This window comes from Podarcis bocagei, assembly GCF_964188305.1.
Source record: "Podarcis bocagei genome assembly, chromosome: 7".
NCBI classification, from domain to species: domain Eukaryota; kingdom Metazoa; phylum Chordata; class Lepidosauria; order Squamata; family Lacertidae; genus Podarcis; species Podarcis bocagei.
The window spans coordinates 84659820-84681967 of record NC_138132.1 but is presented as its reverse complement, the minus strand read 5'-3'; the positions used below and the strand labels follow the sequence as shown (position 1 = coordinate 84681967).

Genomic DNA, 22148 nt, shown 5'->3' with positions numbered 1-22148 from the left:
GGACAGAGAAAGTACTTTTTACAAGTGCTTTTGGAAGCTGCTGTACTGTGACGCAGCTTGTTTAAAGCAGCAATGATGACTAATGCAAAGCTGGCTGATGCTTTTGGGATTCCTAAGCTCAATAAGAAAAATTATACGGACTGGGTACTTTATGCAGAGGCTGTTCTGCGGAAAGAGGATCTGTTTAATGTTATTACAGACAACCCCCCAGCTCCAATTACAGATGAATGGACTGCTAAGGATTCCAAAGCAAGGGGAACACTTACGTTGATAGTATCCCCAGAAGAGCTCTGTCTGTTGCGTGGAAAGACCACAGCCAGACAAATTTGGGACACTTTAAGAGAGGCTCACTTGAGGACAGAAGCTGGTTCCTCAATGTACTATTATGCCAAGCTGCATGGCATGGCTCTTGCTGAAGGTGGAGATGTGCGTACACATCTGATGGAGATGCAGAATTTGAGACATGAGCTGCAACAGAGAGGACTCACCTTTCCAGAGGCTGTGTATTCCTTCATGATACTACATTCTTTGGGTCCAAGTTGGGAGTCCGTTGCCACTCAGATTGCTGTTCAACCAACTGCTCAGCTCACAGTAGCCTATGTTACTGCCGTGATCCAGAATGAAGCAGATCGCCGGGGTGCTAGCTGCATGGGTATGGGGGAGTCTTCACAGACGTCATCCCAGAGTGCAGTGGAACCACCAGAGGGCGCCAAAGCTTTGAAGGCAGTGAAATGCTACTCGTGTGGACGTCTAGGCCATATGAAGAGGGAATGCAAATATCCCAGGGCCAGGACAGAGCAGCGCAGCGGAAGTTCATCGCGTGGAAAAGGCCAAAGCAAAGGCAAAGGTCCGGTGTCCAGGACAACGCAGCACAAGGCAATGGTCTCATGCTTCACTCCAAAGGTTGCAAAGGTCCAGAAGACGTCTAGATCTTTCTTCGTTGTTGATTCAGCAGCTACCCACCACATGTGCAACGATAAGAGACTGTTCGTGTCTTTTACACCGCAGGAAGGTGTGATTCACCAGGCGGATGACCACACGATCCCCAGTCAAGGCTACGGAACTGTTGTTCTTCACAGTTTGGACTTATCGATACAGGATGTACTGTATGTTCCAGATGCCACACACAATCTTCTAAGTGTGATGCAGCTGAATGAACGGAACATTGACGTTTCCTTCAAGAACAAGAAATGCACCATCACAAAGAAAGACGATTATGTATTGCATGCTGAAAATGTTGATCGATTGTTTGTTTTGTATTATGATGATGTTGTGCAGAATGAGACTTGTTGCATTGCAGGTTCTAACAAAAGTTTGCATGCAGGATGTATTCATGATTTTCACAGGAAATTTGGTCATTTGCATTTTGAGACAGTTTCTAAAATGCCTGCCTTGGTTGAAGGTATGACTATTAAACCCTGCAGGTACCACATGAAGTGCAAGGCATGCGCAGCAAACAAGGTGAAAATGGCTGCGAAAGGTAAGGTGTCTAGTAGGCAAGCTACAGAACCATACCAGGTTGTTCATGCTGATTTAGTTGGTCCACTATCGCCCTCTTTGGGTGGCAATAGGTTCTTCATGGTTCTCATTGATGCATTTTCCAGGTATATTTATGTGTACAATCTCAAGCAGAAATCAGAGGCTTTTCCAAGGTTCAAGGAATTCTGTGCTTGGTTGGAAAATGTGCATGGTAAGAAGATAAAGACTCTTTTCACTGATCGCGGGGGAGAATTCACTTCTCAGCAGTTTGAAGCTTTTCTGACTGAGAAAGGAATTCAACACGATTTGTCCAGTCCTCGCTCACCATGGCAGAATGGACTTTGCGAAAGGGCAAATCAGACATTGCTTCAAGGGTTAAAAACCTTGCTGCATGATGCCAATCTTCCAGAGAGTTATTGGGCCGAATCTCTCTCATGTTTTGTTTACAGTTACAATCGCAGGTTATCTTCAGCGATTGGTTGTACCCCCTATGAGAAGATGTTTGGCAAGAAACCGTACATCAAACACATGAAAAATTTTGGTTCTGACATGTGGGTTCATTCACAACAAAGCTCCAAGTTAGGCAAACGTGGATTGCATGGTATCTTTCTAGGTTATCAGAAAGGTTCTTACAGAATAATGATGACTGACTCTAAGACAATTAAGCTCACAAGAAGTGTTGAGTACAATGCCAAGTGGGGGGAGAATGTGGGAATATTCCAATGTTATCCTGATGACAGTGATGAGACTGAGGATAAGCAACAGCAACCCACACCCACTGATGAAGGTTCTGAGTCTGAGTCTGAGACTGAATCGGATAATTCAGAGGATTTCAAGAGTGCGAAAGCCTCTATGCGACCCTCTGAAAGCTCTGATCAGGAATTGGAAGAACCATTGTTCACAATAGGTCACTTTTCTCCTAAGAAGGAAGAGGAGAGTGTTGAAGACCAAAGGCTAATTCGCAGGTCACAAAGAGCCACAAAAGGCAGACCTCCAAAGAGATTTGCTGATGAATTTGCTAAGACAGCAGTAGCAGCTGTTAAAAGCTCCAAGAAGGTATTTGAACCTTCAAGTTTCCAAGAAATCCAGGATTTGGATTCTAAGGAAGCTGAGCCATGGTTAAATGCTATGAAGGCTGAGCTTGATTCCTTAGAAAGGAACAAAACTTGGGAGCTAGTTCCAGTAGTTCCAGGAATGAAACTGCTTGGAAGCAAATGGGTCTTCAAAGCGAAGACTGATCAAAATGGCAAGATAGTCAGACACAAAGCCAGATTGGTAGCCAGAGGTTTTGCACAGGTACCAGGTGAAGACTATCACGAGACCTACTCACCCACCGTGAGATATGAGAGCATTAGGCTTATGCTCAAGCTAGCTGCAGAGGAGAATCTACACATTAGTCACCACGATGTAAATACAGCATTTTTGTACGGATCTCTAAGTGAATCACTTTATATGCTTCCACCTGATGGCGTACAGGTAAAACAGGGATTTGTTTGTGCTCTAAAGAAGTCCCTTTATGGTCTCAAACAAAGTGCACGGTGTTGGCACACAAAACTCACTGAAGCGTTGTTTTCTCTAGGTTTTCAGCAAGGGAAAGCTGATCCATGTGTATTTGTCAAAGAGGAGGGGCAAAAGAAGCTGTATTGTTTGTTTTATGTTGATGATATTTTATTCTTTTGGAAAGATGTCACAATGTACAATAACGCCCTAGCTCAACTGAAAGAGCACTTTGACATGAAAGATCTTGGTGAGGTAAACAACTACCTATCTCTGGAAATAGAGAAAGATCAAAGTGGTAACATTCTAGTACACCAGTCACGGAAAATTGCTGATGTGTTAAGCAAACTAAACCTGATGGATGCTAACCCTGTAGACACACCGATGACAACGGGTTATCAGGTAGAAAACACTGAAGAAGCATTTTCTGACACTACACTGTACAGAAGTGTGCTAGGCAAGCTAAACTTCATTGCCAGATGTTCAAGACCTGACATTGCTGTTAGCTGTAATTTGCTAAGCAGACAAGTTAACAATCCTACTGTTAAGGATTGGAAAGCTATGAAACGCATAGCACGCTATTTGAAAGGCACTATGCATTACAGACTGAGATTTAACAATCAGAAGTCTGGTGGTCTTGAGATTTTTGCAGATGCAAGTTTTGGAAGTGACACTGCAGACAGGAAAAGTACGTCTGGAGTTTGCTACATGTACAATCAGGGTCTATTTGATTGGTCATGCAAGAAGCAAACAACAATCAGCTTAAGTACTTGTGAAGCTGAACTGAATGCACTGTCTTATTCACTTAAGGATTGTGAATGGTTGTTACAATTGTGCAAAGACATGAAAATTCCTGTCAAATGTCCAATCCAGGTTTACCAGGACAACAAAGCATGTTTGGCTTTGCTGAATTCAGAAGGTTGTAAGCAAAGCACGAAGCACTTGCAATTGAAGGTGCAACATGCTAGGGAACATATTCAGAAGGGACTCGTAACGGTGTCCTATATGCCAGGTAATGAAATTCCTGCTGATGGATTGTCCAAGATTGTATCAAGGGATCAACACTGTACCTATGTACAGAAGTTGGGTTTGTACTGATATTGTACGAACACGCTGCCCAGTGATGTTCACAGAAAGGGGGAGGATGTTGGTTTCTGCTCTCTTCACTGTGCAGCGAAGTGCTTGTCACAAGACAATGTTTACATTCCACAGTCAGAGCACTGTTGGGTTTTCCCACGGGAATGGGAAGCTGGATGTGACGTACACTGGTTTCCTGTTTTTCACTGTACTCTCGGTGTTCTTCGTTCCGAGGAGGAGGACGGTTGCTTCTCTGCTCCCGCAGAGGCAAGATGCATGTTTGTAATTTCTCAACTTTGAACTGAAAATAAAGCAACTTTAAGCATGTGGCACGTACTGCTCATCATTCCGTTGTGCACAGGACTCTGCAATTACAACAACGCTAACCAGAGCCACATGTAAATCGGTGGCTTGGCTCAGGTGAGCGTTGCTAATCTACTGTTATCCATTGGCATAACATGCATGCCTCTGGGCCAGGCACCCCCAACTCCCATCATCCCTGACCACTGGTCCTGTTAGCTAGGGATGATGGGAGTTGTAGTCCCAAAAGGGCCGAGTTTGGGGATGCCTGCTCTGTGCAGATCTGCACTTGAGTTATGACAGCTCACCAATTTAAAGACAAAACATTAAAGGTGGCCAGTATAGCGACACAACAGGCATGGTGAAAAGCAACCAATACATATTTATAGTCTTACAGGAGAGAATCATGGAGGTTGATAGGCATTTGTCATAAGGCAAGCTGTGCTGGAGAACTACTTTACTTGCTTTTGATAAATTGTTGGGAGTTGGAACCTAGTTGCTGCACTGCAGATCGTGCAGAGTTCTACCTTTTTGCTCGGTCTGGGCAAGATACGTAGCCTCTGTCCCCTATCCACCGTCTTCGGACCTTTCTGTCTTGCTTCTAAGGTGGTGAACTGTAGCGCTGTAGGTGTTGGACTACAACTACCATCATCACTGACCATTGGCCATGCTAGCTGGGACTGATGGGAGTTGGAGTCCAGCAACTTCCGGAGGTTCGCAGGTTCCCCAGCCCTGCTCTTAAAAAGTACTTTAATGACAATCGCCGAGCACACGTCTGCATCTGTCAACAGGTGCGCGGGAGGAAATAAGTGGGGAATTCATGGAATTTAGATCATATGTTGCTAGCATATGAAAAGCTGCACAAGGCTATACACGTGTGCAATGCTTAAGGGCCCAATCCTGTGCACGTTGACTTAGAAGGGAGCGCGCTTACGGCAACACCCCGCCTGTAGCAGGTCACGTGCTCCATTCGGAGGTTCGCAGAAAGAGGAAGGGCAGTTCCAGGACGCAGCGCCTTCATAGTGATGTCTGAGCATGTGCAAGGAAAGAGTCCTTCGCCTCCCTGCCCTCACTTGTTTCAAACATAGACTTTAAAAGCAGACTCTCACAACATTTCCACCTTCTGGCTTGACTTTGCAGACCTTTTTTTCCCTTTGTCTCCTGCCTGCTGTGTTGGCAGCAGGATTTGGGAGGGTCCTTGGGGACGGAATCCTCGATCCCCGTCCCCACCCCGCGAAAACCAAGACGTGCAAGCGAATATTCCTGTTATTTATTTATTTTAACCAAAATAAATAATATAATTCAATAATTCAATAAGGTAGCTGGGCTGCAGCTCCCATCACCCCCGCATTGCAAGGGGGTTGGGACTAGATGACCCATTGGGTCCCTCCCTTTATTTATTTATTTATTTATTTATTTATTTCCATTTATTATTATTATTAGAATTAGAATTCCATTAACCCCTGTCAACACGTTCAGTGGTGCGGAATGATGCAGTCCCCGCGGGTTCTCCTTCCTTTAATGGGAAGCCCGCGGGGCTAGACACCTAGTAAGCCTGCCTAGGGTGCAACCTGACAAAACGAAGGGGTGGAGTGTGGAAACAACAGGGGAAATCTCGCCTTCCGACGCTGGGAGTATCCCGCTTCACTTTTTCCCATCTCTACGTTCGCGAAGGCCTTTTCTTTCTAGCCGCGGCGGCTTATTGGCTGGTGCTTCGACACATATCGCGCTCTTTTTCCTCCCCGCGCCTGCGCAGTTTCTTCCTTCGTGCTTCCCGGGCTTCGGACGGCGGCTGCTCCCGGGGGGCGACAAAACAGCCCTGCGGGGAGGCTCGCAGTGCCGTTGCAAAAGGCGAGGATGGTGGGCGCGACGGCGGTACAAGGCCCCGTGGGCTTGCATGAGTTGCTGCTGGTTGCAGCGGAGCGGGGAAGCAGCAGCAGCAGCGCTGGCATTGCTGCCGCCACCCCTGCCACCAGCACTGCAGCCGCTGCTCCTGCTGCCGCTGCCGCCCCCGCTGCTCCTGCCACCAGCACCACCACCAGCAGCAGCGTCGCCCCCGGGGTAATTACCCCGGGGGAGGAAGAGGAGGTCTGCGTGGTGGGGATCTTCGGGAAGACCGCCTTGCAGCTCAGCTCGGAGAAGGCGGCCTTGGTGAACACGGTGTGCGACAGGCAAGTCTTCCCCCTCTTCCAGCGCGGCGGCGAGGCCAGATCTTCCGCTGGAGGAACTGATAGTGGAGGAGGGGAAGGTGGTGGTGGCGGCGGCGCAGACCCAGAAACCGTTTCCCCCTCGGCTTCTTCCTCCGCTTCCGCTTCCTCCTCCGCCTCCTCTTCCGCAGCCTCCTCTTCCCAGGGCGACTACAACCTCCTGGAAGCCTATTACAGCCAGGATTGCAAGGTGCTCTACCTGGTCCTCACGTCCATCTGCGACAGTCACCAGCTTCTGCAAGCCTGCAAGGACCTGGATGCCATGGGGGACGCCCGAGGGCCTGGCAGCTTGGGGGCTCACCTCCTGGCCCCGGGCGGCTCCCAGCTGCCCCACGCCGAGGCCCACGAGTTCTGGAAGCACCAGGAGAAGCTCCACTGTCTCAGCCTCCTCTACCTCTTCTCCGTCTGCCACATCCTGCTCATGGTCCACCCCACCTGCTCCTTCGACATCACCTACGACCGGGTCTTCCGAGCCTTGGACGGCTTGCGGCAGAAGGTGCTGCCGTCTCTGAAGGCCGCTATCAAGGACTGCCCTGTTGGCAAGGACTGGAAGCTCAACTGCAGGCCTTGCCCGCCCCGCCTCCTCTTCCTCTTCCAGCTCAACGGAGCCCTGAAGGTGGAGCCCGCGAACCCCCAGATGGGTGTCACCAGTGGAGGCTAAGGCAGTGAAGAAACTCAATATGGAGGTCGGATGGCCGAAGTATTGGGAAATTTTGGAACAGGAGGGAGATAAATTGAAATTACAAAGTCATGAGAAAATGAAACATAAAATACAAAATTGGTTTCAATATCATCAAATAATGGAGTTTTTCAAACAGGACAGGAAAATTGGCTTTCAGGTGGAAAAATCAAAACTAGAGACTGAACTGTTAGAACCCAATACTAAGAATTTATCAAGAATGTATAACTTGCTGCTGAAATGGAATACACAGGATGAAACAGTTAAATCGGCTATGATTAAGTGGGCACAGGATGTTGGACATAACATTATGTCAGCTGACTGGGAATGGTTATGGAACACCGGTATTAAATTCACGGCATGTAATGCCTTAAAGGAAAACATTATGAAAATGGTCTATAGGTGGTACATGACCCCAGTCAAGCTGGCAAAAATTTATCATTTGCCCGATAACAAATGTTGGAAATGTAAAGAGACCGAAGGTACCTTCTAGCACCTTTGGTGGACATGCCCGAAGATTAAGGCTTTCTGGGAAATGATCTATAATGAAATGAAAAAGGTACTTAAATGTACTTTCCCTAAAAAACCAGAGGCCTTTCTCTTGGGCATTGTCGGCCAATTGGTGTCAAAGAGGGATAGAACTTTTTTTATGTATGCCACAACAGCAGCAAGAATACTCATCGCAAAGTATTGGAAGACACAAGATCTACCCACTCTGGAAGAATGGCAGATGAAAGTGATGGACTATATGACACTGGCTGAGATGACAGGCAGAATCCGTGACCAAGGAAAAGAGACGGCGGAAGAAGAATGGAGAAAATTCAAAAGTTATCTTAAGGACTATTATAAACTTGAAGAATGTTAGAGTGTTGTGGTTTTTAGGAACAAAGGGATACAGTGATATAAGGTCAGAATACAGAGATGACTAAGATGACAGAGGTCGGAAAGCAACAATTGGGAGTTGCTATAAAATTATGGACATTGGGATGCAGAAAGGGGGGGTATGGGGGAGTCTCAGAAAAGAGGTTTATGAAAAAATGTTATGAAATTATACGTGTTTGTATGTCTTTTTAAGTGTTTGTTTGTTCTTTAAAATTCTGTAAAACCAATAAAAAATTTATATAAAAAAAAAAATGAAGGTGGAGCCCGCGCCCGGCAGGGGGCAGGAGTTCTGTGGGCACCTGGAGAAGCCCCCCACAAAGAAGCACTCTCCCAAGCGGCGGCTCCAGCATGCCTTAGAGGACCAGATCTACCGCATCTTCCGCAAGAGCCGGGTCTTGACCAACCAGAGCATCAACTGCCTCTTCACCGTCCCGGCCAACCAGGGCTTTGTTTACATCGTGGCCGGCGGGGCGCAAGAGGGCGACGACCCCATTGCTGTCTTGCTGGACCAGCTGCGGAGCAACTGCACCACCCGGGAGGCGGAGGCCTCGCTGGCGCCTGCCTTGGCTGGGCCTCGGAGGTACCAGGCCATGCGGCACGGGAGACAGCAGCTATCTTTCCACGTGGAGAGCAGCAGCAGCAGTTCCAGCTCCTTGGGGCAGCTGGTGGACTGCACCTTGAAGGAGTACCTCTTCCAGCACGTGGAGCTGGTCCTGGGCAAGAAGGGTTTTGACGACAGTGTAGGGAGGAACCCACAGCCTTCCCACTTTGAGCTGCCCACCTACCGGAAGTGGGTGGCCACAGCCCTGAAGCTGTACGAAGTGGCCATTGAAGGCAGGGACAGCGACCCATCTTCGGCCATTGGGGAGCTGACCTCTAAAATCATGGGGAGCATCAAGGTTCTGGAAGGCTACCTGGACATTGACACCAAGTTCTCAGAGAACCGCTGCCAGAAGGCCCTCCCCATGGCCCTACAGTGCCTACCAGTCCAACCTGCCCCACAACTATACCATGACTGTCCACAAGAACCAGCTGGCCCAGGCCTTGCGGGTCTACAGCCAGCACGCCCGGGGACCAGCCTTTCACAAGTACGCCCTGCAGCTGCACGAAGACTGCTACAAGTTCTGGAGCAACGGGCACCAGCTGTGTGAGGAGAGGAGCTTGACTGACCAACATTGTGTGCATAAATTTCACTTGCTTCCGAAATCGGGTAAGTTCAGGTCACTCAGGGTTTAGAAGCTCATGGTCTGGACTGTCTTCCTTCCTCCACTCCCAATTTTCTATTTGTTTGCATATGCATCTCACTTAATATACACTCACACAAGTTTGGAATGGGCTCTGCCAGATCGCACTAGGCAGGAAGGCAGAGTCTTTTTGCTAATCTTTTAGGTTTCTAGCCCTCATTGTCCTTCACAGTATTGTTCAATCATTTCCTGCTACATGTTCAACTTCCAGAGTGGGGGATCCCTAACTGAAAGGTGAAACTTTCAGCATGTCACATCTTTCTATATACACATATATGGATGGCTAGATAGACACACACACACACACACACACACACACACATTTAGGCTTGGGGGTCTTTAATCTGTCCTATCTGCATTAGAAGCAAGTACAAAATATTCAGTATAATGACAAGCACCCTTTTGAATAAAATCTGTGGATAAAAAGGGCTTGCATCACTTCCAAAATGCATGGTTTTTTTGGACTGCAAAAAAGTGGGGTTATGATTCTCAAGTTTCTGGATTCTGTGTTGTTCAAAGCTTTTAAAGAAGCAAAGAAGTCAAAGGAACCAACTGATGGAAGTTTTCCTTCTGTGGCTCTCTTTTTTAGGGGAGAAACCTGAACCAGACAGGAACCCACCTGTCTTGTACCATAACAGCCGAGCTCGCTCCACTGGCACCTGCAACTGTGGGAGGAAACAAGGACCCCGGGATGACCCATTCGACATCAAAGCAGCAAATTACGATTTCTATCAGGTAATTATTTGTCACCTTCCTCTTGCCGATACAGTTGTTAGATAGATAGGTAAACTAACAGCTGAAGACTTGTCATTGTGTGGGCCTTTTCATCCCTCTTTAGAGCCACACTCCTTCTGGGGTAATCTGTCAGGGGCCGCCTTCTGCAGCTGGAATCTGGGCCGCAAGTGGGCAGCTTCCTGCCTTTCTCTGTTCCTTCTGCCGGCCCACCCCTGTGCTTTTCCTGCTTCCCTCTTCGTCTCCCCCCAGCAAGTTGCAAGGAAAGGGTTAGATTGCTCTTGCCCAAAGCTTTAAGCCGATTGCTTACAGAGGGCTTTTGTACTTAGGCCAGGGGCAGTAGATTTCCCACCCCTTTTTGAACTAAAGAGTGGGGCCAGGTGCATCTTCCCTTTGCTGCCCAGGAGGGAGGGGGGCACAACCTCCCAGCAGCCTTTGGATACCCAGCTTCCAGGCCTTGGGCTTTTACACAGCATGTTCCTGGAGGCATCTCTATATCGCAAGGGTGGCGAGCCTGTGGCCCCAGGTCCAGGTGTGGCCCTCTGTGTCCCTCTGTTTGGCCCTCAGGACTCTCCCCGAGTCACCCCTGTCCCTTGGGCCACATTCCCATTAGTTGTTTTTGCCTGGCTTGAACGCATTGTTGGGCTGGGACAATTGTTATTATAATTGGGGCAGTTCACAGAATAAAATACAAGATAAAACACCAGTAAATAATTAAACCGACAACCAAAGCCTGGTTGAAGGGGAACAATGGCCCTTGCTCACCTAGAAGGACGGAGGGGGTGTGTATCTGTGTGCAGATACGGCAGCCTTATGCATGACTGGGCTATGGCCTGTGTTACAAAGATAGGAATCTCATTCATTGCTCTACCTGCTTTTGCATCTGTTTTGCATCCACCACTGTTATGCAGCCCCGCAGAAGGTTACCTACAAGGAAACACAACCCTCAAGCTGAAAAATGTTCCTCACCCGGCTCTAGGTTGCAAACCTTCTCATTTCTACCCCTTTCTTTTGCTTTCCTAGCTGCTGGAAGAGAAATGCTGTGGGAAACTGGACCACATCAACTTCCCCATCTTCCAGCCAAGCACTCCAGAACCAGCACCGGCAAAGAATGAGACGTCGCCCAGCCCTCCAGAGGGCGAAGCCGAAAAGCTGAAGGAGAAGGAGCCGCAGACTCAGGGGGAGAGCACCAGCCTGAGCTTAGCGCTCAGTCTGGGCCAGTCCACAGACAGCCTGGGGACCTACCCAGCCGACCCTCAGGGCGGAGGGAACAACACAGAGTCTCACGGGCAGGCAGCTGACTCCAAAGGAGAGAAGAGGCCCAGATTGGTTGACCGCCAAGCCTCGACGGTTGAGTATCTGCCAGGGATGCTCCACTCCAATTGCCCCAAGGGCCTCCCCAAGTTTTCCAGCTGGTCGCTAGTCAAACTCGGCCCTGCCAAGGCTTACAACTTCCACACCGGCTTAGACCAGCAGGGTTTCATCCTGGGAACGAATTACCTAATGCCTTGGGACACTGTCATCCGGACACGGACGGAAGAGGAGGGGGAGCTGGACACGAATTCCTGGCCGGCTCCTAACAAGGCTGTCCCTGGGAAAAGGAGCGCAGTCGTCATGGGCAGAGGGAGGCGGCGGGATGACGTGGCCCGGGCCTTTGTGGGGTTCGAATACGAGGATGCCCGCGGCCGGAGGTTCATGTGTTCGGGCCCCGAGAAGGTCATGAAGGTGATGGGAGGGGGGCCAAAAGAATCGTCTCTCAAGGCTCTCAACTCCGACATGCCCCTGTACATCCTGTCGTCCAACCCGGGGCGGGGGCTGAAGCCGCACTATGCTCAGCTGATGAGACTCTTTGTTGTGGTGCCTGATGCTCCACTGCAGATAGTACTGACGCCACAGGTGAGAAGATTATAGAAAAGCTGGAGTGTATTGTGCTGAGGCCCTACTTTTGGGTTTCTGGCATATGTTAGAACAGGATGCTGGACTAAATGGGCCATTGGCTGCTCTTAGCACACATGGCAGGGTCTGGTTCTATAGGTCAGGGGAAGGCTGCGCAGTATAATAAGTCTTCACAAGATAACCACAGCAACTGACGTATCAGTATTTCAACATGTGCTTTAGTGAATGTTCTTAGAACATGAATAGTAGTAATCCATAGCAGCAGCAGAATGCTAGGCCTGTACTAAATGTCTTTCTTAGATTTACATCCTACCTTTCCAAGGCTTGTGGTCATAGTTCCCCTGCAGTTTTTATCTTTGCACAAAGTCGGTTTGGCTAAGAGGGGGTGACTGGCCCAGGGAGTAGGGCAGTTCTTTTGAAGCGGAGGGCAGATCAAATAGCTTTGTGAATTTTGCCTGTTTGGAGGCACTGATAGTCTTGCCATTTCAGTATCACACATCGTGGCTGGGTTTGGGAAACTTCAGGTCCTGAAGTGGACCTAAGACCTCCAGCTCTCGCTCTCTCTGTGGCCTTTGGGGTTCTCTCTCCAGGCCCCACACCCTTTGCAGTGCTTTTGCCTGACTGGAATGTGTCCTGGGAGAGTGGCAATACCTCTTGTTTGCCTGGATAGAGTGGGCTTATGTAGAAGCCCCTGAGTGTAGCCTGAGAGTCACATCCATAGATCACTCACTTTTGCCTGTGACCCCACCCACGACTCACATGTGGCCCCTCAGAAGGTTCCCCACGAATGAATGTGGCCCTTGGGGTGGAAATGCTTCCTTGCCCCTGGTTTATGTCATGTTACCTTTATTTGTATTCAGGGTGTCTTTAGACCACTACCCTTGATCTTAGCCACAAGGCTGAGAAGTGGATAGCTTTAAAAGAGGACTGGGCAAATTCATGAAGGATAAGGCTATCAATGAAGGGCTACAAGCCATGATGGCTATGCTCCGCCTCTACAGTTGGAGCAAGTAGTATGCTTCTGAATACCAGTAGTGCAAAACCACAGGAGGGGAGAGTTGCTCCTGTATCTGGGTAGCCATGAGCCACTGGCCTGATCCAGTAGGCTTTTCTTATGAGAGACTTGTCATTTTGCTACAGCTACCTGTCTGGAGATTTTGTTTATGTTTGTTTCTCTTTCATTCCTAGGTTCAGCCAGGGCCGCCACCTTGCCCTGTGTTTTACCCTGAGAAACAAGAGATAAAACTTCCTTCTGATGGACTGTGGGTTCTTCGGTTTCCTTCTGCCTATGTGACGGAGCGTGGACCGTCCTTCCCTCCAAAGGAAAACCAGCAACTGATGAGTTACAAGGTGCTTCGAGGAATATTAAAAGCTGTGATACAATAGGACTTACTTGACCACACAAGTTGAATTGGCTTTGGAATTTAGTATTTTCTTTCCCTCCCCCCAATCTAAATGATGGGAATTCACACAGCAATCACGGCTTTGGTTTTATTGCACTTAAAAAGTCCTGGTGTTGAAACCATATGTATGTGCCAAGTCCTATCAGAGACACTGGATTGGTGGGGTATATTAATGCAGGAGCCAAATTAAGTTCTAGTTTGTAAAGGTGTGTGGATCAAGATGAAGAAAGGAAAAATAAAACATAAGACCTGCTCTTAAGTCATTACTGTTTTATATTGTATTCAAGTGACTGCAACAACATATTGAAGTATATCCTCACTCTGCTGGCTGGGGCTGATGGAGTTTGCTCTTAGGAGGACGGGGATGCAAAGAGAGATGATATGAAAAATCAGCTAAAATGTGCTGCATTAAACTCACGTTCTGGATGCTATTTATTATTATTATTACTATTTAATGTTTATATCCCACTCTTTTACCAATAAATACTCAGAGCCGCTTTAAAAAAAGTGGGACACAATGATGTGATAAAGAACAAATAAAGCACTTTAAAAAGGATTAGAAGCAACCAACCATAAAAGGCAGCAGTTAAAAACAGCAGCAGAACTAGATGGTAAATGCCTATTTGCATAATTTCTGTTTCTTTCCGGAAAATGTCAGGGCCAGGCAAGTCACCACAGGGAGGGCAATTCAAAGCATTGGCACCACTACTGAAAAGGCCCTGTCTCTTGTGTTTAGTCACTTTGATCATTCATGCAGGGAGCGGGGCCTCCAAAATAGATCTTAAAATGTGGGCAGCTTTATATAAGAATCCTTGTGGGTAATAATTGGATCTAGCACAAGTCTAGAATTATATGCTCCAGTCATCAGGTGCCCCTAGTAATTCTGGTCACCTCCCTTTGGACCAACTGAAGTTTCCAAATCAATCAATCAATCAATTTCTTTATTCGACCGATAGTCAGAATTAAAACATTACACAATAATTATAAACTATAACATCATAGGAGATACATAAGTAAGGTAGGGCCACAGAACTAGACCTCTCACAGATAACCCACATCAAAGCATTCAGTTATACGTTTCCGACACTTGAGTGCCAGGAAAAGAAATTTAGCCACCGACAAGGTTGTTTTCCCAGAAGACTTATTTAGCAGATATGCTGTCTGCTTTCCTCTTTGTCAGGAACTGAGCTGGGGTAAGTATGGAGTTATAAGATACTGTCTTAAATCGTTGTAGAAGGGACAGCTCAATAAAATGTGCTCTGTGGATTCTACCTCACCCAATGCACAGTGGCATAATCTCTGGTCATATGGAACTCCTCCATATCTTCCCTTCAGGACCGCCGAGTCAAGAACATTCAGCCTAGCCGCAGTAAATAGTCTGCGGTATTCCACGTAGTGGATATCCGCCAGGTAGCGAGCTGGAGCAGCCCGATACAACTGCTCCCCCAGAAACAACCCAGGTTTCACACGGGCTATGTCCTCCTGTCTGGCAATATCCCTTAATCTTTGCGCGATCACCGCCTTTGCGTGGCTATACGTCATGGACTCTATATAAAGGGAAGACAACCCACACTTCTGCACTTCCTCCACTATCTCCCCTTCCCATGGAGATTTAAAGTTATCCCTCAGAATCAAGGGGGCCAAACCCACCGGTCTGAAACAGAGCTTGAGCCATAGCCATAGCTTCGCTTTCAGGGCCACATACCTAAAGGCTTGGCAACCGGTTTCCAATCTCATGATCGCGCCTGCCACGGAGGGGGGGATCCTGAGTATGGCCCTGAGGAATTGGGTTTGGATAGATTCCAATTTTTCAAAATCCCTACGTGAGCCCAAGGCAATGCCCACCAGCAGAAGAGGGAGGACTTTCATTTTAAAGAGACGTAAGGCAACATTGACAGTTTGTGCCTGTTTCTTGGAGTACAGGGTTCTAATCACCAGGGCTGCTTTCGATGCGTTCGAGGCTATGTATTCTCTGTGCGCCAGGAAGGACCTATTTGATCTTACAACCTGACCCAGGTACTTGAAGCAACTGACCTGCTCTAAAGGAATACCATTAATTGACCATAAATTAGGTTTCGGTCGAGCAGCAAAGACCATTATTTTGGTCTTGGCATAATTTAATTGGAGCTCGTGTTGGGTCTCATATTCATGAAGAGCTCGAAGCATCCTCCTTAATCCGATGGGGGAGGTAGCTAATAGGGCGGCATCGTCCGCATACAGTAGGACATTTAAGGCTCGTCCTGCCAGTTTTGGTGGATGGAAATCAGCATTTGCCATATGCACCACTAGCGAATTAATATAGAAGTTAAACAGAGCAGGGGCAAGCAAACAGCCCTGTCTTACCCCCCTAGTGGTGGCAACCGGATTGGAGACTAGCCCCTTACTATCCTAATCCTCAAGAGGGTATTTGTATGCAAATTAATAATCAGCAAGAGAAGGCGGCGGTCGATAGATGTCGCTGCCAATTTTGTCCATAGCTGGTTCCTGGGAATTAGATCAAAGGCCTGCTTAAAGTCTATAAAGGCGATGTGGAGGGCTTTTAGGCCATTGCCAGCGTACTTGGTGGCCAAGTGATTTAGGATTAAGATTTGGTCTGTTGTTGATCTTCCGGGGCGGAAACCTGCCTGCTCCTCTGCGATGATATTGTTGCTTTCCATCCAGGTCGTTAATTTGTTAAGTAGAAATCTTGAATAGATCTTCCCAATAACATTTAGCAGGCTAATTGGTCTAAAATTGGCCGGGTCTGTGCAAGGCCCTTTCTTGTGAATTAACACAATCAGTGCAGAGTTCCAGCTTGGAGGAAATTGTGCTGTTTTGTTTATATAAGTAAAAAGAGCTGCTAGGGGTGGACACCACCAATCCTTATTGGCTTTAATAACATCTATGGAAATAAGATCGTCTCCGGGTGCCTTGCCCGCCTCAAATTGGCCTATAAGTGTTTCCACTTCAGAGCAGGTAACAGAATCCCACTCTGGCAAGGGGGCCAAATCTAACCTTACTCCGCTGGCTGCGTGAGCTGCATATAAAACGGAGAAGAAGCTTTCCCAAGTGTCAGCTGAAATTTGGGGTTCTATCCTTGACAACGGTCTACCCAGGTATCTGGAAATTTGGTGCCAAAAGGAGGAGGGATTTCTATTTTCTGCAGCTTTTAGAAGGTTCTTCCAATCATTTCTTTCTGCCGCAAGCTTCTTTTCCTTTAATAGTGCTTTATACCTTCTCTTGAGGTTCATAAGGTGACTGCTAGGTGCGGAGTCATTTGATGCCCTATATGCCAAGAATTCATTATATAGGTTGTTCTTGAAGTGCCTACATTCCTCGTCAAACCACTTTTTTATGAGAGAAATGGTTACTATTCATTACCGGGGTCTTAGCCAACGAAGGTTTTAGCAGTTCTACTAAATTGTCATATATTGGCAGTGGCTCAACTGCCTGGACAAGGGAGTCCCTTGTCTCTTGCAGTTGGTCAGACCAAAGGAGTTCATTTATCCGTTGAGCCATATTGTCGGTCCATTTTAGGGCAGTGGGCCTCATCTGAAGCTGGCTATTTGTAATAGGCACACAGGAATAGGTAGCCAATTCTCCATCCAGGGTCAGAGAAAGTTCTAATGGAAAATGGTCACTTTCCAGCCTCGTTACCACCCTAAAGTTGGAAATTTTGGGAATTAGGTCTACTGATGTCCAAATAAAGTCTATGGTAGAGGCTCGGGAGCCTGACCAGAAAGTAAATTTGGCAGGGTAATCAGAACTGAGAGCTCCGTTTAAAAGGTGAAAATTAAGAGCCATCAAGGTTTGTCTACATTTAAAACCTGCATATGTAGCAACACTGTCTTTAAAATTCCTGGGTAAAAGGTCTGAGGTTAAAATGGGTAGTGAGGGATATTTATTATATTTAGCAAATAATGATTTATCAGAGCGAGACAATCGGCCATTGAAATCTCCTGCAACTAGGAAGGTGGCTTCAGGATATTTCTCTAGGAGAGTTTCAAGAGTCTGTTGAATTTCCCTCCATCTTTGGTCCACCAGGTTTTTCTTATAGATTGGGTGCAAATAAACATTAATCACCACAAACACTTCCTCCGCTGTTTGTAGCTTTACACCCAGCATGGATGACGACTGGATGTTGATTTGTTCCACCTGCAGGTTTAAGGCCAAAGAAACTAGGGTAGCCAACCCACCTTGTGGTCTGCCAGGTGATAGTAAATTCTGTTGTGCATTCAGGTAGAAGCCCTTATACCCTGATAGGGAGAAGCCCTCACAAGCCCAGGTCTCTTGCAGCAAAAGAATATGACTGCCTTTTATGTAGGCGACAAAGGATGGATCCATCAGCTTAGGTTTAATGCCAGCTACATTCCAGGATAAGAAAGTAAGTAATCTCCTGGTCACCCCTTCGAGTCATGCTGGGCCTTGCGGAACCAGCACGGCAGAATCCACCTGGGAATGCATGCGGCGAGGGGGGACAATAGGCTGGAAGAAGGAAGTAATTGTAGCTTGCTAACCAGGCAATTTCCGAGCACCACTTACCACAGCAGCAGCCATGGTTTGAGGCTTAATTATTGGTAGCTGCAGGGATGGATTCTGGTGCACAGGAGTATCACTTAACGACAGGTCCATAGACTCTACATTTAAAGTATGCTCTAAGATTGAGGGGGGTGGGCCTTTTGGATCTGCGGATGCTGTAGGGAACATGCAGTGTAAGGCAGGTGGAAGGCATCCTTTTCGGTTTGCCTCCAAAAGAGCATCCAGTCTTGCCACAGCTTCCGAGTTTGACCAGAGGGTTGTCGAATCTTCCACTGTATCCTGCCCGGGCTTGACATCCCGAGGCCGTGTACAGCCAGGTTGCAGATCAAGTGTCGTTAAAGCAGGTACCACTTGGGCTTGTGTAGACTGATCTACAATTGGTGAGGAATTCATCTTATTTACATGAGCATGATCTTCTGAGTTACGGAGACAGAGTAGCAACTCATCCAATCTGTCCGTTATCTCTGTCCGCTCCAGTTTTGGCAATTGGGAGAAGGATAGAAGTAACTCACGCTCCGTAGAATTCTCCAGATGTATAGCCTTTGTCAGTGGAGGCAGGGGGGCGTCAATCCAGCTGATTAGATCTGCGGCCAGGGGAGTTGGGGTCGTGGCAATTGGCGGACCCTCAGACTTATCTGCTTTCTTTTTGAACAAGCAGTTTGGTAAGAGGGGGCAGATCTTGGTATTGGTAAAGACTCTTGTAGCAAGGATTCCATAGTTAATTAGAAGGCTTCTTGAGGACATAATAAGTGCAGGAAGCTTTTTGGTTTTAAAGGAGAGCAGCACTCTCTGCCTCTGAGGTCTGCTGCTAATATGATCAATATGCCTCAGGTCAATAGAGCTAGGGATTACCCTCAGAAGCTCCGCTAGGTGTCTCCTTATATCACTCTTATAATGCCAGTTTATTACCTTGCCTCTAAAGGGGCAAACCGTTAGGCAGATTTTGGTAGCTTGCAGCAGCAGTTTGTGAGGAGGTGCAGAGTGTGGTTCCTTCTTATTTTGCTCACCTTGCTCACTTTTCTGATTGCCAGCAGCTTGAGGAATTATACAGGAGGTATGAGGTAAAACGGGTGCTCTGGGCATTTGTAAGGGCTTCATCTCAGGTGGTACATCAGGGGAACTGTCTTTACCCGTTAGGGATACAAGCGAGATAATCTTCTCCAAGGATCCTCGGATGTCTTTTATGTATTTAAAGATATAGTCCACTGTTCTAGCAACCAGATCTAAAGTAGTTGAGTGTTCAAATAGTATCTCATCAATGCAGCTTTCACGGGCTCTAGTGCAAACATTCGAGTGGATGCCAGTATTATTATTGCTTGAAGGTTTAGTAGGCAGGTTATCAAAAGGTTCTTTCACACTGGTTTCCTCGTCATTCATCTCTGCTAGCAGTGTGAAAGAGTTTGAAACCGGGATATTAAAAATATCCTTTGTACTTTCAGATTCGCTAATTTTCGTTTGTTTAGCAAGAGGCAGGCATCTCAATTCCTCTGTGTCGTCTATATCTCTGGAATCTCTGGTACGTTTCCCAGTTCCTCTCCCACAAGCAGGGCTGTATAGTTGCTTAGTCATTTCTCTCTTCATGCAACCGCCCCAGTTTCAAGGTTAATGGTTGTCTCCCCGATAGAAAAAGGCGTCCTCCTACTTACTAATTTAAAACTAAGACTAAAAACTAAAAACTAAAGTTAAAAGTTAAAAGGTTTCTATGCTCATTAAAACAATGTTAAAAGATAAATCAGGGAGCTCACACTCACGCTGACTAAGTGCCGTTCGCCATCTTGAAGTTTCCAAATCCTCTATCCAGTTTCCTGGGAATAAATGCCACTGAATTCAATGAAACTTACTTCCGAGTAGACAGCCAAAGGATTGTACTGAAGTGTGGATGTCATGACCATCTTCTATAAAAGGTGATTCAATCAAAGCTGCTAAAAGGCAATCTTGGCTGAAGCTGGTAAAACATACATCTGACAGCTAATTGTCTCCTGCTTGACAAAAGGGGAAGGGGTGAGAAGGAAAAACACAGACCGAGAGTTCCTTCAAAGAGGCAAACAGGGCGGGCCGCTTGTTTTATTTCTGTTTAAGTGTTGTTGTTGTTGTTTTTAAAAAAAGAAAAACAAAGAGTACATAATTACAAGTGCACAGAGTAAGATTAGTCATAAAAAGAAGAAAAAATGGTACCCATGTAGAAAACAAAACTAATAATAATAATAATAATAATAATAATAATAATAATAATAATTCTATATATTACAGAAGAGAAAAAGATAAAGAAAATTGTTATTGTAGTTAACCAGACCATAACCTAATACAGTGGTACCTCGGGTTACAAACACCTCGGGTTACAAACACTTTGGGTTACAGACTCTGCTAACCTGGAAGTGGTACCTCAGGTTAAGAACTACCTCAGGATGAGAACATAAATCGCATGGTGGCGGTGCAGCAGCAGCAGGAGGCCCCATTAGCTAAGGTGGTACGTCAGGTTAAGAACCGTTTCAGGTTAAGAACAGACCTCCGGAACAAATTAAGTTCATAACCCGAGATACCACTGTACAGTAGAGTCGTATCTTGGTTCTCGAACACCCCGGAACTCGTACGTTTTGGCTCCTGACAATCGAAAACCGTGAGTGTTCCGGTTTTCGAACATTCTTTTGGAAGCCTAACGTCCAACGGGACTTCCACGGCTTCTGATTGGCTGCAGGAGCTGCTGCCACCACCAGGTTTGTGGTGTGGTGAACCAGCTTATACTCGAGTCAATAAGTTTTCCCAGTTTTTTGTGCTAAAATTAGGTGCCTTGGCTTATATTTGGGTCGGCTTATACTCGAGTATATACGGTATTTGATTTTTAGAAGACATCTGAAGGCAGCCCTGTTTAGGGAAGTTTTTAATGGTTGATGTTTTGTTCTGTTTTTAATATTTTGTTGAGAGCTGCCCTGAGTGGCTGGGACAACCCAATCAGAAATAATAATAATAATAATAATAATAATAATAATAATAATAATAATAATAAAGGCAATGGCAATGGCAATGGCTCCCCTGCAAAAAGGATCCTGGGAACTGTGCCCTCAGTGAGCTACCATACTTAGCAAACTACGGTGGGAGTTTTCCAGGGAACTTTGCTACTATTTCCCACCCAGTGATCTACACTCATGGTTTATAGCCTTAAGGAAGGGTTAAGGAATGATTTTCATAACGTAATGGACACATTATGTTTTCCTTGTAACGTGAATAATGTGTTATTAAAATGTGATACCTGAGCACGCTGCAGAGCAACCAGGACCTGGCAATAGGAAAACTACATTGTTAAAAGGAAGCGACATTTTTATTTTTATAAATGATATTTATTAATATTTCACAAACAATAAAAAACAAAATCCAACATTTAAACGTTTAAACATTTAAACTACTAAAACAAGGCAAATAAAAATACACAGTAGAAAAACAGTTGATAGAAGAAAGAGAAAAAAATAAAAAATGGAGAGTAAGAAGAAGAAAAGCGAAAAATCAAAGCTAAAAATGAATTAATATTTTCAAGTCTTATATTTTCTTCACTAGTTTCTTGACCTCCTCGCACCTCCCATTTTGTATTCCAGTTCAAATATTAAATTCAGCAAATCCTTACCCTCTAGCATTTATCCTTACTCCATATATTAACCCATTATTATAAATATCCATTTCCAATTATCATTCCCTATTTACATTTTCTTAAGCATCTCTTTACCAGTAGGGAAGCGACGTTTTTAATTTACCAGTATGCCCTGTGACGTTTTAGAACTATATATCGTTCTAATAATGTTTAAAAGGTCAGTGTAGATCCAGCCAAGGTTTGAACTAGGCACGTGAGAACTCTTTAACTGCACCAGTTCCTTTCGAATTGCTATGGATGAATGAGCAAGTCCATGAAAAACAGCCTCGAATCCTTTCTTCCCCGCCCAGGTCCCATAGCCAACGTCATCATCCTGGAGCTGTTCCTCCAGCCATCCCGCTCCATAGCCTTCATCCTCGGGGGCTTTGTGCACTGGTTCCTGCACTTCATTATGGGGATGATATTCATTCAGATAGAGGTGAGTTGTTTGGATGAGAAGAGGGGGTGGTCTGAACTGGTTCGGGAGCACAGGAAGACGCCTTCCACTGAGTCAGGCCATTGGTCCATCTAACTCACCCAGGTGAGGAGCTTTTGGCCTTCCAGGTGTTGCTGAAGCTCTTCCCTTGTAGGCTCGTCAAACCAGAGTCTGCACAT

The 22148-nt window shown here is 46.4% G+C and overlaps 1 protein-coding gene and 1 long non-coding RNA gene across 2 annotated transcripts; one reads left to right on the top strand and one right to left on the bottom strand.

Annotated features, from left to right (window-relative positions):
* The first annotated feature begins 5920 nt into the window (after positions 1–5920).
* Positions 5921–13449, top strand: LOC308591855 (nonsense-mediated mRNA decay factor SMG8-like). Its single transcript, XM_081202837.1, is given in 6 exon segments — positions 5921–7176; positions 8379–9092; positions 9094–9331; positions 9955–10100; positions 11121–11993; positions 13182–13449. Coding segments are annotated over 6 exon segments (3135 nt in total). The 5' UTR covers positions 5921–6210; the 3' UTR covers positions 13380–13449.
* Positions 13450–13651: 202 nt separating this feature from the next.
* LOC308591856 lies at positions 13652–19880 on the bottom strand. The gene is made up of 2 exons (XR_014010293.1): positions 19756–19880; positions 13652–13745 (listed from the first exon to the last, which is right to left on the bottom strand). It is a non-coding gene; the product is annotated as an uncharacterized lncRNA (long non-coding RNA).
* Positions 19881–22148: the final 2268 nt, after the last annotated feature.